This window comes from Geotrypetes seraphini, chromosome 5 (genome assembly GCF_902459505.1).
Source record: "Geotrypetes seraphini chromosome 5, aGeoSer1.1, whole genome shotgun sequence".
Taxonomy (NCBI): Eukaryota; Metazoa; Chordata; class Amphibia; order Gymnophiona; family Dermophiidae; genus Geotrypetes; species Geotrypetes seraphini.
In genome coordinates this window covers 65687958-65703922 of record NC_047088.1, presented here as the reverse complement: position 1 = coordinate 65703922, position 15965 = coordinate 65687958, and the positions used below count along the sequence as shown (strand labels likewise).

The 15965-nt window shown below is 41.6% G+C and overlaps 1 protein-coding gene and 1 long non-coding RNA gene across 3 annotated transcripts in view; one reads left to right on the top strand and one right to left on the bottom strand.

The window, feature by feature from the left end:
- Nucleotides 1–15965, top strand: part of LOC117361261 (gamma-aminobutyric acid receptor subunit alpha-3-like) — a 310400-nt gene that overhangs the window by 127705 nt on the left and 166730 nt on the right. For both annotated transcript variants that reach the window (XM_033946357.1, XM_033946358.1), the window contains exon 4: nucleotides 6541–6761. In XM_033946357.1, coding sequence (XP_033802248.1) covers nucleotides 6541–6761 — 221 coding nt within the window. The remainder of the gene's footprint in view (nucleotides 1–6540; nucleotides 6762–15965) is intronic.
- The window catches only part of LOC117361262, a 35122-nt gene continuing 23061 nt past the window's right edge, over nucleotides 3905–15965 (bottom strand). The window contains exons 3-4 of the long non-coding RNA XR_004539618.1: nucleotides 13026–13175; nucleotides 3905–4085 (exon numbers count right to left, since the gene is read on the bottom strand). This is a non-coding gene — a long non-coding RNA (uncharacterized LOC117361262). The remainder of the gene's footprint in view (nucleotides 4086–13025; nucleotides 13176–15965) is intronic.

The window sequence follows — 15965 nt, the reverse complement described above, 5'->3', positions numbered from 1 at the left end:
TGACCTAGGGGCTGCCGCATGAGCGGACTGCTGGGCAGGATGGACCATTGGTCAAACCCAGCAGCGGCAATTCTTATGTTCTTATGTTCTTAGGATGGTGTGTCAGGTAGGGTTGTCCAGATAAAACTAAAGTTGGACAAACTGTGTGAATTGACGTTTTTATAACAATCAAAAACAGGATGAAAAGATCTAGATATACATGTGGAGGGGCATAATCAAAAGGAACGTCTAAGTCCATTTTCGTCCAGGTCGTAAGTCGTCCAAATTAAAAAGTAGCTTAGGACACATTTTTGAAAAATACATCCAAATTTTTTTTCGTTTCAAAAATCGTCTAACTATACGTCCTGCTGCTCTGATCATCCAAGCTGCTAAATCATCCATCTTTATACCACATTTTCATCCAACTTTGGGAGGGGTCTTCAACTGGACTGAACACCCAGACATGGCACCTAAATAGTGGGGTACCTTACAGGGCACTGCTGTGAACTCCTCACTACAGCTCCCTTATAGGTCATGGTGAGCCCCCCAAACCACCTCCAGAATCCCCTAGACCCACTTATCTACCACTCCAATAGCCCTTATGGCTGCAGAAGCCACTAATAGGGCAGTTCGAAAGGGTTTGGATTTTTATTTTAGGGGAGTGTACATGTTTAACCAGCAATGCATTAATTACAGTGGCTTATGGGCATGGGTCCTCCCCTCCATGGGTCCCTCCCCATGGGTCATGCGTTTGTCCTATGAAATTGATTGTGCTTGATAAGAAAATAATTTTTTTAAAAAAATTTAAAGCTTATCCTGGGGTCGCTCAAAGCCACTGATTACATAAAGCTCTATTTTTGCTTAATGGAGCAAATGTCTTGATATTATAGCTATAACTTATATGTTTTCCCACTCAGCAATAATACATTGATAAAAAGACATTTTATGCAAGAAATCTAGCAGTATTTTATTAAATAAACCTTTAATACCTGCACTTTATTATGGAAAATAACAGAAATTTAACATACTTCCTTAATAGCTAAACACATATACTTTGGTGTAGTCATCTACCAATGACATTCCAAACTCTCAAGCATTTAGGACCTGTTTCTGTATAGGATGCCCAGTCTCAGCAGCCGCCTAAGTGGCTTTTGAGAATCGCACAGGTATCTGATACAGAATCACGTCTGTCCTAATGGACAGATGCCTAACCCCGCCTAACCACCCTGATTCTCTAACTGGTGTCCATGTCACAAGCACCATTTAGAGAATCACATTGCCGCTGAGCTGATCGTGGCAAGGGAATTTCCCTGCTGCAATCAGCTGAGTGGCAGAAGCAGGGAACCCCCAAACTAGAGAATGACAAGAGGACAATATTTTCCCTGACCTCACGGGAACTCATTTCCCATCCCAGCTGGCAGGCCCACCTCTTCAGAATTGTGGGTCTTCCCCTTCCTGGTGCATCATGGGATGCACTAGGAGTGGCCTAAGACTCCAATTGACCAGATTCATAAGGCTACATCCATGTTAATGACTTTAGATATCTGGCCAATTGGATTCTTAAGGCACTCACAGTGCATCCCAGAATGCACTGGGAAGGAAGCCTAAGGCCCTGATTGGATCAGGTGCCTAAAGCCCCTCCTAGAGAAGGGGCCTTAGGCACCTGGGCCAATAAGGGCCTTAGGCCCCTCCCTGGTGCATCCTAGGATGCAATGTGAAGGGAAAAGCTCGTCATTTTGGCTTGCTAGCCAGAGGGATTAAGCATTCCTCTGGACAGCTTTGCTTATAAAGTTATGGAGGGGGGTGGGCTTTGTGAGGTGGGGGTTTTAGCAGGTAGGGTGCCAGCAGGAGGTAGTGGACATCCCTCATATCAGGGATGTTGGAGGGGGGTGGTTTCTGGCAATAGGAAGTGGACATCCCTACTACCGGGGATTGTTTCAGGGTTTGCGGCACGAATAAGTGATCATCCCTTGTGCCGTGGACAGTATTAGGGAGGTTCAGGGGTAGCAGCGGGAGGGAGTGGGCATCCCTCCTGACAGCCGACTTATGGTAGGGTTGTGGGTTCCTTGTCATGGACGCTCAACTGATCACGGCAGGGAGATTTCCTTGCCGCAATTAGTTCAGTGACTGCGTCTATTTGAAATGTAGGCCAACATTTCAATGGCCTACATTTCAGGCACCTATCATGGCCTCGGAGATGCCTAAGACTACTTAAGCTCGCCTAAGTCCACTTCCAGGTGAAACCATGCTCACACCCAGCTTTGGGCAAGCTTAAGCATCCCTAGGCGCCTCCCTGCACCTGTGACAAACACCTACAGAGTAGGTGGCCTGACTTGAGGAGTTTTTTTTTTAAGAAAACATGTGCCCCATTTGGCTGGTTAGACAGCGGTAGGACGCCTACCGCCACCTACAGTCGGGATGCCTTTTATAGAATTTGGCCCCTAATGTCTTCTTGAGACAGTTAGGATAATGCCTGCAATGCTGTTCAACTCTGCAATAAGGCCTCATGTTGCACTGGGTCTATGGTGCAGTACTGGGTCTGTGGTGATGCATGTGTACAATCTCCTTCTTGCCTGTTTCGGATCTGTTATCTGCTCTTGTATATCTTGTTGTACATGCTCTTGTGTTTTTGCCTAGTTGACTCATGGTTATTTGTATTCCACTACTGTTAATAAACATACGTTTAAAAATAAATAAATAAATTGATAACTGACATATCTGAGAGAGACGTTAATAATGACACAGCTTAGCATGGTCCTAAAGTGATAGCTGAGTTTGCCACTGGCATCACCAGAGACCCATCTCTCTCCTATCCGTCTTTGTGCCAGCTCACTTTAGCTCCTTACTGTTTAAACGGCCCTGAGACTGTGCTGCTTTACTGTTGACACTGTGCTTTTTTCCCTATGTTGCCACTAGCACTACTTCAGGTTTAAAAGCAAGAATAGTAATACGCAGCTGCCCATGAAGGAAATCACAGCAACAAGTGCTGAAGGCTTGAGAAAGATCCCCAAGGCACTCATTTCAAACTCCTATTGTCCCTGATTTATTTTGATGGTAGAATCTGGCCTCTCCCTTAACCTTTCATACAGTTCTGCTTTATCTATAAAGTTACTTGCACATTTGTAAACAAACTGGTCGCCGTACCTCAAGAAGGACATGGCAGTACTTGAGGGGGTCCAGAGGAGAGCAACTAAAATGATAAAAGGTATGGAAAACTTTTCGTATGCTGACAGGTTGAAGATGCTGGGGCTCTTCTCCCTGGAAAAGCGGAGACTTAGAGGAGACATGATAGAAACCTTCAAAATCCTGAGGGGCATAGAGAAAGTGGACAGGGACAGATTTTTCAGACTGTGAGGAACCACTAACACAAGGGGTCACTCGGAGAAATTGAGAGGGGACAGGTTTAGAACAAATGCTAGGAGGTTCTTTTTTACCCAGAGGGTGGTGGACACATGGAATGCGCTTCCGGAGGTTGTGATAGCCCAGAGCACATTGCAGGGTTTCAAGGAAGGTTTAGATAAGTTCCTAAAAGATAAGGGGATTGAGGGTTACAGATAAAAGAAGAGGTAGGTTACAGAAATGGACAGGAACCACATTACAGGTCATGGACCTGATGGGCCGCCGCGGGAGCGGACCGCTGGGCGCAATGGACCAATGGTCTGACCCAGTGGTGGCAACTTCTTATGTTCTTATGTTCTCATACAGATGGGTAGACATACAGATAGATGGACAGACCTTCCCCAGTAAGCATTACCATTACAGCAAAATGTGTATAATATAGCAAACAGAATTAGTACTTGCAGGCAGCCCCAGAAACTATGAATTCTTTGTCTTGCATTCAAAGTAATGTATATAAACTTTAAATCATGTGAAAATCTATTGTGATATGCATGTGTCATGGAACCAACCACAGTTATTTGTGAGATGATAACGATTAGAGGGAAGGTACCCTATCATACATTTTCAAGTATGAAATTTCTGCAAAACAGCTGCATCTCTCCGTTGGTGATCAAAATCAGAGGGGACAAAGATGATGAAGGGTACATGTTTCATCAGCCTCTTTGATGGTTGTTAAATGGTGACTCTAGATTGTAGCTCCTCTAACCCTGAAAGAAAAGAGAGGCAATCAATTTGCTTTAGCTTGCTTAAAGGAGTTATTGTGGCAATTAAGCAAATATGAATGAGGGACGCTAACTATTTATGTTGTACAAGCAAGATCATCCACGCTGCCCATGGTGTCCCAGCGTTGCCAGGGCAACCAGTACTTGGGGAGAGGAGGGCTTTGTTACAAGGATGTTTTTGTCTCCATGGTGATGACACATCTAGGGGGCTTTGAGAGACATAGACAGCTGCTTTTTTTTCTCTCTATCAAAGTTTTGTTTATGAGGCTACATGCCTAAGGGGGCTATAGTCAAACTTCAAAATGCGAAATAAAGCCAAATTTTCAATAAACATTTCTTCCCAGCTGAGTAGTTATACAGATGCATAGGGGTAGTATATATAAGTGAATATTCATTTCCTTTGGGAATGAGCATTGATTCTCATGGCAAACAATGAAAACAATGTAGATCTGGATCTATGGAGTCACAGCTCTAAGCAAAGAAACCTACAGTTTCAATCTTTGCCAAATAACACCCCCCTTTTTTTTTTTTTTTTTTACAAAACCGCAAAAGTGAGTTTTAGCGCCAGCTGGCACACTGAATGCTCTGTGCTGCCCTCGATGCTCATAGCTGTTTTGGGAGACTAAAATGGGATGGGGCAGGGCATGGTTAGTTAAAATCCTTGTCGTGGTGAGAGTTTGATTCTTGGCCTGAGCCCATATTTGTCTGACATCATGCCAGCAAAATAATTGGAGAAAGCACACATAGAAAATCCAGTATATTTGCATTTAACCTTCAAAAAGGAGATTATAATAAAATGAGGGAAATGGTCAAAAAATATTACAGGAGCAATTGCAAAGGTAAAAAAAAAATTAAAAAATTACATCAGATATACATATTGTTCAATAATACCATCCTGGAATCCCAGACCAGATAAATTTTATGCATTTAAATAAGGTACACAGGAAAGCTAAACAATAGCTGGCACGGTTAAAAAGTGAGGTAAAACAGGCTATTAGAGCTAAAAGAACATCCTTCAGAAAATGGAAGAAGGATCCAACTGAAAATTATAGGAAACAGCATAAGGAATGTCAAGTCAAAAGCAAAGCACTAGCAAAGAAAGAAAAAAAGAATGTTTAAAAGGAAGCTTGCATCATAGGCAAAAAAACATATATAAAAATGTTTTTGTAGGTAAAAGCAAGCAAGAAGCCAGTAAAAGAATGGTGAAGTCTCCTAGCTGAGAACCACCTGGGGAACCGGCTTCAATTCTTAGTGCTGCTACTTGATACTCTGGTAAGAATGGAAAAAGGATCCCAATGGAGACACAAGCACTGGCAAGTTAGATGCAAAGCATTAATAAAGACAGATAAGAAAGAATATTAAGAGAAACTTGCAAAAGAGGCAAAAACTCATAACAATTTTTTTAGATGCATCAGAAGCAAAAAATCTGTGAGGGAATCCGTGGGACCATTGGATGATCAAGGAATGAAAGGGGTGCTTAGCAGAGATTGGGCATCTCTCCTGCCGTGATTATTGCGGTGGGGGGTGGGCAGGTCACGATCAGCTCAGTGGCCCCTATTCGGAACTTATACATATAAGTTCCGACTGGGCAACCTGTTAAAGTTTTTGGTTATACTTGCTGTACGACCAAGTCTAGGTCGGCCCACCCACCACCCGTCCTTTCTCCTCCTCTAAAAATGTGTCTTTTCGCTGTAGGCATTTAGAGGCAGGGTAAAGGCCTAAGCTGGTTTTAGGTACAACTAAAACCAGTTTTGATCTGGCTCTTTGATCGTCCAAGTACCGATTTAGGCCACTTTTTGAAGGTTTTTTTATTATTATTATGAGCCCCTTAGTCTTCAACTTAAAGATGATATCAAAACAGTAAACAGATGTAATAGTATACTACCAACACAACTGTGTTTCAAGCATATGCTCTGCATCAGGGTTTCAAGCTCTACAAGTCTTGAACAGACAGTGTGTAGGTTAGTAAATGGTCTTAAATTCTCTATTATAAATTTTCTAGAAAATCTTTACTGCACATTGATTAAAAGACTTACAAAATGGCATCTAAATTTATTTTAAAAAAAACAAACAAAAAAACATAAGTCTGAGCACCAATCTAGTCCTGATGAGCTCATTACATGAATATTGTAAGTACTTGGATAGTGAATAGCCATGGCCAGTGGCAGCTAAGCCATTTCTCTAGATAATGATCCATAAACTTTCCTGGATAAATGGCTTTGAATATTGTTCAATGAATTTTCTTGACCTGAAGTCTAACAGAGTGCAGGAAGAACCTACTGGTCCAAAAAAGGGATACTTATTAGTGGCCAGGAAAGCCATTTGCACTGATTGTCCTTTGAACGATATATTCCAAATACAAAGCTCCACAAACTCTTAAAAAGGTATGTTTTTGTTACCTTGTTAATACACATGCCCATTCCCATTCACTCTCTTCCAGGAGTACACCATTGATGTCTTTTTCCGGCAGAGCTGGTGGGATGAACGACTTAGGTTTGATGGTCCTATGAAGATCCTTCCTCTCAATAATCTGCTGGCAAGTAAGATCTGGACTCCTGATACATTCTTTCACAATGGCAAGAAATCGGTGGCTCACAATATGACTACACCCAACAAGCTACTACGCTTGGTAGATAATGGCACTCTGCTATATACAATGAGGTAGGTGGATTCAAGTCTGGACACTTTGGGCTGGATTCAGTAAATGGCACTCAAAAATTGGTGCTGGAAAAAAGGATGTTCTAAGATGAGCATGCTTTACAGAAAACTGCACATCACCGATGGTTAACAGGATATAACTGAAACCAGGTATAATTCCTAGCGCCCAATTTGAAAGCACATCCCTGATATTCTCTAGCACTGAAAACAAATTATTGAAATAACCCTGACCCCCCCATGCCCCTATGGCTACACTCCCTTCTGGATTACACACCATGGGATTTGGATGCTCAGTGTTATAGAATAGCCCACAGCCAGAATTGTGTGCAAATCCTAATTGGTGAAAATTAACATTAGTGATTGGTACTGCCCAATTATTGCTGTTAATTGACTTGCTCACCAATTAAGTTGTGCATGCTTCTCAGGATCCTGTCCAAATTTTGGTGTGCAAATTTTGGTGACCTTTATAGAATCTGGGGGTAATTCCTCAAAGGAATCTTCATTCCTCTCATCAAAATTTGCTGGCTGTGCCATCTTTTAGGCATATTAAGGATGATAATAAGGACTCCAGTTTTTCGGTAATGGCCCCTACTTTGTGGTATTCTCCTCCATTATACTTAAGGGAAGAAAAATCTTTAAAAAAAACCTTCAAGTCTCAAAGGTTTATTATTTTAAAATGGCATTTGAAACAACTCTTCTATAATTTTTTTATACTTTTGTTCTTCTTCCCCCTTCACCTTCTGTTATTTTCCTCTTCGTGTTTTCCCTATAAATATTGTTAACCTTCACTTTTCCTTTTTCCTCCATTTGTGTCAGTTTTCATTATGATTGATTTACCCTGTCTGTCCTTATTGATTTTTTGAATGTTGCCCTTGTTTTTATTATTGTAAACCACTTTGGTTTAACATTTCTGTTAATAACTGTGGTATATCAAATAAAGTAACTGTAAATATAAAGTATGCACTAACAGTTATACACACACAACTTATTGAAGTAATGTCATATACACACATATATGTTAAACTTCCACCTAAGTACTATTATACTTGTTTAAGTACATGCATATCTTTCATACTGTGTATTCTATAGGTAGTATGCATGTGGAAGGCAATTTTTGAAAAGGATGTCTAAGTCTGACTTGGACATTTCCCACAAGACGTCCAAATTTCAAGGCGAAGAAACAGCCATTTTTGAAACCAGTGGATATCCAAAATTTTTTTCCCAAAAATTGGCTGCCAGGATGTCCAGCCTTAGGATACCTAACTCTGTTCCCCATTTTTGACCATTGAAACATTCAAGTTGAAAATGTCAACATCTAGACCATTTGGATGTGAGAGGGGCCAGCATTGTAATAGACTGGCCACATAGACATACTAATAGAATAGTGGGACACCTTAGAAGGCATTGCTGTGAATTTCACATAAAGGGTGTCATGTACATCGCATCATAACCCCGTTATAATTTATGCTGAGCCCTCCAAAATTTTCCAAAACCTACTATACCCACCTGTCTACCACCCCAATAGCCCTTGTAGCTACAGATGGCACCTATACTTTGGTAGGTTTTGGTGGGCTCCACTATAAATGCAGTGATTAGAGCAAGCATGTCAAACTTGTGGCCTATGGGCCACATGCAGTCCACAACAAACATCTTTGCGTCACGGCCAATGTAATCCAATGTCATAACTAGAGTCATGAAAATTATTCTGCAATCCATTGGTGCCGAGCAGTCACCTATCTAAGCCAGTAAAAAACAACGATGCAATGTACAAATTTAACCAGTTGCTTATTCTTAATAAGTATTATGATGCAGACGCCTTTGGTACCCGAGACACGTTTGTGCCTCTAGTCATAATGCACCATTTCCCCCCCACTAATACTAGCAGTGAATCAGACGATAATACCTACCACACTATTGTATTGATGTGTTTGGTGCACCTAACAGGAAATATTTTGCCTTCGGAGTACAATAAAAATACGAGTATGGATTTGTTTACATTACACTTATTAATTTGTACAATTATTCTGTGTCTGGTAAGTTAATATTTAAGAAAATATATTGATTTTTATTGAACTGGGGTTTTTTTTTGTGTTAACGATTACTCATTTATTTCACCTCTTTGTATTCAGTATGTCTTTATTGAAACCAAGTGGAAGTAAAACTAAATGAAAAATTGCTGATGAACATTGAAATTTCCAAGAAAAGTGGGAATTGGAGTGAAGTAAAGTGTCGCGAGGCCCCGGGATCGTGACAAAGTTTTCTAGCCCGGCGTGTCCCTTACCACCAAGGGACCATTCAGGACTTTACCTGGCTTATTATCAGCCTAATAAGGACATGCAAGGGAAGAGTCCAAGTCAGAATGCATCAAATCTTAGCTTTATTATGGTTACTGGTTTCACAAAGCAAAAATGCAGGCTTCAGCTTAGCAGTTTAAAAAAAAAAAAACAACCAACCATTCACCTTTGGCAAACATAAGCTTCTCATCCAGAGACAAAACCCTCAAATCCAGTGTCCAGGTTTTGTAAGTAAAGCATTATAATTCAGTCCCCTGCTTCTGGACTTTCTCAGTATCCTGAAACACAGTCCACCAGAGCAGGTAGTTTTAAGACTATACGTTTAGAACCTTTACTAAGCTGCTTATTCCCCAGAAGCTCTGCCAGTTCGTGGACATGTAAAGCACAGAAGAAAAAAACTCCAAACAAAAACTGAGCAACAAAAGCAGGCAAGCAGGTCACATGGTTTCCCTTCAGCTCAACAGTTCTTCAAACAAACTGTTGTTCTGTACGTAGGCATAACATTCAGAAGCCTAGAAAAGCAGTAGAACAAAAAGATCCCAGCTTGCTCACACCTAGAGACGAAGACTCTATATCTCAAGTGCCCAAAGCCAGCAACCAGAGCATATCATAGTTGCTGGGCTTATAACAGGGCTATCATTGATAACTGTCTTATTTTCTCTGTGAGCAACTTTTAGGTTACAAAATTGTTTAGACATTAACTTATGCTGTATACTGTATAGTACTTAGCTCGGGTCAAATGTAACGCCCGGCTTTCCTCCCGACGGAAGATCTCCGTTTCGCTCTTATCAAAGTGCTAAGAGCTTCTTCAGGACAGCATTTTGTTAAGCAATTATTGAATATTTATACCCGCGGCTCTTATCATCGCAGTTTTGTGTTTTGAAAATCGATTTGGACTGTTTATAACATTCAGAAGCACAGGTTTTATAAGGAAAATTTAGCACAGCCAAGTCTGTGAAGAAGTTTTACTTTGGTAGCCCTGGCTCTGGGAATGTGCAGGGCTCTTTCCCTGCTGAGAGGTTACTGTGATCAATTATGCACAGCTGTGGAGGAGGAAGTACTTTGCTCAGCCTAGCTGCTAACAGGGATATACCTCCAAACATTTGTTAGGCTCAAAATTAAAGCTCTCAGGCACAAACTTAAAGTTCAATATAAAAGGAGAAAGGTACTAATCTCCTTCAATGGGAAAACACTGGCTTCTCTGGAGGCTCAGAGATTGTAGGCAAAGACACAGCACATATCTCTCACTGTATTTCTATATCCATTGGAAATGCCTCAGGTCCTACCAAACTCTCCTGCGTGTCCATGGCTTCCCCTGGGTTTTGTTACCAACTCTCAGAGGCAGAAGCCAGCTCCTCTGCATCTATCATCTGGCAGTCAGTTTCCCTAGCCTCCTTAGGCTGGGGAGAGAAAATCTCCCTTTCTCTCAGGCTCCTGCCAGCTTCCGTTTTCCATAGTTCAGCCAGGTTCTCTCCTGCTTGCCTCCACTCTGCTTGGCCTCTTACTGTACTGCCTCGTTTTAAGCTGTGGAGAGACACTCCCCCTGAGCCTAGGTGGGGGAATGGCCTTCCACACACTGGCTTGTTCTGTCTGGCTAAGTGCAGGTTTCTTTCTGACCCGCACTGCCTCTACTTATCTTTCAGATCACCCACTCTGTTCTCCAAATGTTCCATCATTTTATTCACAATTTCCATTTGCTTAGAAATATTAGAGACTTCCTCCCTCAACACTGCAAGCTGCTCAGAATTACTTTTTACAAAGTCTTTAATTGATTTTAACTCCTCCAGCATGTCTATATCATTAGAATCTTCAGGCAGAGAGACCGTTGAGGGATTTACTATATCGGTTTTTAATCTCTTTTCTTTTTTCTCACCAGATGCAAACAAAGCCTCCAACTTAGATTGTCCGGAGCAAGCCATTATCCCCACTTGAACACTAAAAATTATTTTTCCCAATCTTTTCTGAGTTGAAAAATTCTTGTATTCACTGCCTGGCCACAAGAAGCTTCAGGGCTACCCGATCATCTGTCAGTGCTCTCAAGCCATGCCCCCCACGCAGATACATATTACCCCGGTATTAAAGCAGCTGCACTGGCTCCCAGTGGCTCAAAGGGTCTGCTTTAAGATGCTATGAGTGGTACATCAGAGTCTGTATGGATCTGTTCCATTGAATTTTCAAATCTTGTGGGAGGTACCAACCAAGGAGGAATCTGAGGTCTGAAGGTACTATGAGATTGACCTCTATGAAGGAGAATACTGTTCGGTATGTTAAATCTAGAATGGCAATGATGTCCGTGGCAGGAGTAAAATTATGCAATCTTCTTCCTGGCATCCTGAGGACCTGTTCGAACCGGTTACAGTTTAAAAAAATGTTAAAAACTCAACTGTATGTAGAGGCTTTTCTTTAAAGTTTTGTCGTAGAGAGATACCTAACGAGAAACTTGATCTATCAAGTTTCAAGTTTAAGATTCAAGTGAAACAAGAGCAGAAAAGGGGAAGGTAAGTATATATATGGGGAATGGAAATACATTAGGGTAGGGCTCGTTTCAAAAGAAGCATTTGGTTATCCAAGTGAACTCAGCATTTTAGTTTTCCAATGGACTTCAGGAATAGTACGTAAATTATATATGAGAGCTGGGATTATACAGCAAAGGTGTCTTTGCAAAGAAATTTCTTAAGTTTAAATTTTTCAAGGGAATTCTCTAATCGAAGATCCAATGGAAGGGCATTCCATAGTGAGGGAGCGGTGACTGAAAAAATAGATTCTTGTTCTATGACTACTGAAGATTGATAATACGTAATTGCCTCCAGTTTTTTAAGTGCTATTTTTCGTGGACTGATGTATAACATGATTGTGTTGTATTGAATGTATTTTTCATGTATGTTGTCCTTTGAACCATTGCAAATGTTTTATTTGTTAACTGCTTAGAAATAAATAAATAATTAATAATATCAATAAATTTGCTATCCACGTCGGGTCAGCTCTTCCTCTGACATCACTTCCTAGGCACGGGACCTAGAAGTGACGCTGGTGTGAGCTGCTCATGCCGGCAAAGAGCTAGAGGCATGGTGGGGGGAAGTGAAGGTGTGCGCGTGACAAGGAAAGGAGTGGGAAGGAGTAGGGGTGGAGAGGAGGAGGGGTGCCGGTGCCTGTGGTGAACTGCCCCCCCCCCATTTACTACACTACTGTTTGTGATGTGTGGTGCCTTGGCAGAAGGATGCCTTACTCCAATCCCTGCATCATTGTTAAGGTCTTGGCATGGTCATAAGAACATAAGAATTGCCGCTGCTGGGTCATACCAGTGGTCCATCGTGCCCAGCAGTCCACTCACGCGGTGGCCCTTAGGTCAAAGACCAGTGCCCTAACTGAGACTAGCCTTACCTGTGTATGTTCTGGTTCAGCAGGAACTTGTCTAACTTTGTCTTGAATCCCTGGAAGGTATTTTTCACCTATAACAGCCTTCAGAAGAGTGTTCCAGTTTTCTACCACTCTCTGGGTGAAGAAGAACTTCCTTACATTTGTACGGAATCTATCCCCTTTTAACTTTAGAGAGTGCCCTCTCATTCTCTCCACCTTGGAGAGGTTGAACAACCTGTCTTTATCTACTAAGTCTATTCCATTCATTATCTTGAACATTTTGATCATGTCCCCTTTCAGTCTCCTCTTTTCAAGGGAGAAGAGGCCCAGTTTCTCTAACCTCTCACTGTACAACAACTCCTCCAGCCTCTTAACCATTTTGGTTGCTCTTCTCAGGACCCTTTTGAGTAGCACTGTGTCCTTCTTCATATACCAGTGCTGGACACAGTACTCCAGACCTATCTAAAAATGCTAAACAAAGAAAAAAAAAAATCTCATAATTGAAACAAGGTATAGCAAACAACCAAACCTTTATTACTTCTCATGCAGTACATATTAGATCCATCAATAATATGAGAGAACCATAGACGCTATACGGAGCAATATGGATACTTACTGGGAAGAGCAGAAGGCCATGCCAGGGTCAATCCTGAGAGTGCTATTACTTGTTCAGACAGACCAGATGGAAGAAGTGCATCATTTAGTTGGGGGCGTCTGTAGGAAATGTTGTCAACATCACTCTGTTTTATATTGTGTATTGCCACTGCTAGGATGACACAACAAAGCTCTTTCTAAAAGTAATCATAACTGTTCATCCTTACCCACACAGCTAAAAAAAACATGCAGTGTTCATTTCTGAAATGAACAGCAGCATTTATGAAAGGAGCAGATGGACTCTTTAATAACATTACTTTTCTTGATCAGAAATTATATCCATTCCTTATTGCATGCTGTGATTGCCTACAGGTCTGACTATAGACAGAAACCCTCTTCAAAACTGAAAAAGCAATAAGTGATAAGGATTTCCATCATACAGTTCAGCATCCCATTGACGTTGATGGATGTAGTATGCAATTCCCCTAGTTACTATGAAAATTTGCATAAATGAAGACAGATTCCGCTGTAGGAGTCAAGTTATAGTGGGTGCACCCTATATGAAATCAAGCAGAACAAGTAATGAAAACAGATATGGACTCTAAATGTGAGGCAAATGCGCATTCATTTCTTATTCACAGAAGCACTGATGTTCTGTGTTGATGTGCTACATATATTGTAGTTGTGAGTTGTAAGGCCATGAGGACAGCACAGAGGTTGACATTTCAATGTACTTTGTTGCCTATTAAGAAGAAGCTTATTAGCTCAGACAAGGCAGGTGTTAATCAATTAAGTAGAACATATAGTGAAAATCAGGAGTGTGATAGCGCTTTTTTAGAGGTCCCATCCATCTGTTCACATAAATTTAGAGACTATATCAAATGTAATGTGCTGGTTACATAAATATAAAGACACATGCACAAATATACATGTGCTCTCCCCCCCCCCCCACACACACACACTTTATATATTCTAGCTTTGTAAGACAAATGAGTAAAGCTCTACCCATTAAAATGGAGACATAGGGAGAACCTCACTCTGAACACTTTGGACTCCTTTTATCAAGGCGCGCTACGGGGGTTAGCGCGTCAGACATTTCATCACGTGCTAACCCCCGCGGCAGCCTAAAATCCTAACGCCTCGTCAATGGAAGTGTTAGGTACTAGCGCGGCAGGCGGTTTAACGCGTGGTATTCCACACGTTAAACCGCTACCGTGCCTTTGTAAAAGGACCCCTTTGAGTTTCTTGATTATGAATCACCTCCAAATGACTTTATCAAACTGCCTTTACATAAAGGCATGAGAGAGATACCCTCTTTAAGAAATGACATGGGGGGAATGTATCAGAGATTCTATTAGCTAAAGAACAAAGGTTACTATATCAATGGGATACTAAGGAACCTGGGGACCTTAATAAGGAAGCTGAGTGGAATTTATTATGATAACGAGCTGATTGATAAAGAGGAGGAAGATGGATTCTGGGTAAGCACTGTTTGAGGCAAGATGGCGGAAACAGAGTATACCAGCTGATCACTCGTTTTGGAACTACATCCGATTTCAGGCTGCAAAGGTAGTTTTTACAAAGGTGTTGACGATGATATTGTTTAGGAAGATGATTGTGAAGTTAATATGAATGATGAGAATGTAGGTGGATGGGTATTGATATCATTTATGCTGTGTAGTAGTAGGAGAGACCCCCTCCCCCCCCCCCCGACTTCAGCTCCTGATGATGCATTGATTGCGAAACAAAGAACTATGTCAGGCTGAAAAGCTGAATAGATTGTTTTTGCCTTTGAAGAGGAGTATGGATAAAACAATGAATTTGGAAAAATATCCATAAAACAACATTGAGACTGGAAGACTGTGGTTGAAGAAAAAGGCAAATTTTGCACAGAGATCTACAGTAGGATTTGAACAATGAATGAATAAACTTTGGGGTGACTGAAAGGAATGGGAGAGTTTCATTTTATAACAGTGGGGTGAATGATATTTTGTATGTTATTATGATATAATATGTTACTTAAGTATATAAAAAATAATAAATATTTGAAATCTAAATTAATTGAGTTTTAATAATAGCGAGTGTTGAGTGGATACATGCTTTTTAAGAAATGGGAGATCCCTCTATCATTTCAGGTAGCTCCTAGAAAAATTGACACAGATCCATATTCTCTAAAGAGCGCCATTTTTGGTCACCACCTTAAAAGTATCTGCTGATCATATGTCAATGACATGACAGCACTGTTTAGAGACTCACATCTTCAGGAAAGATAGGCGCTGGAAATGTAGGCCAGGGTTTCCAGACCTACATTTTTGGTGCTTATCTTTGATGTTAATCGTGCCTATGTATGCGCTTTATGTCGCCTCACACCACTTCTGGTGTGCCTACAGTGTCATTAGGCACCATAAAGCACCTATGTAGGCATGATTCCAGTGCTGGTTTTCTAGGCACCAGTAGGCGCCTTGAAATTTGTTTTAAAAAAGGTCTTTTAAACAGTATTTTTCTCTTAGGTGCCGGTAGGGTACCTACTGGTGTCTAGTTAAGGTACCTTTTATAGAATATGGGCCACAATGTATAGAATCAGGGCCGCCATCAGGGCAGTACCACCAGTCCTGCATTCAGGGGCCCGGAGCTGACAGGGGGCTCGGGCTCCCCAGGGTCCTAGGCCACAGTCTAGGGGGAGGGGCGTCTGCCCCACGTGGACAGGAGAGAGCTGGACGGGGGACCTGCGGAGTTCAATACATCTCGAGCCGCGAGGCTCGTCTTCTGTTCCTGCCTGCCCTGCCGCTCACATATAGTCGATCGCAAGTGTTCACCGATGTCAACGCTGACGTCGGAGGGAGGACTTAAGCAAAGCCTGCCCTCCGACGTCAGCGCTGATGTCGGAGAATACTTCCGGTCGGCTATTTGTGCGCGGCAGGGCAGGCAGGAAACAGAAGACAAGCCTCGCGGCTTGAGCTTC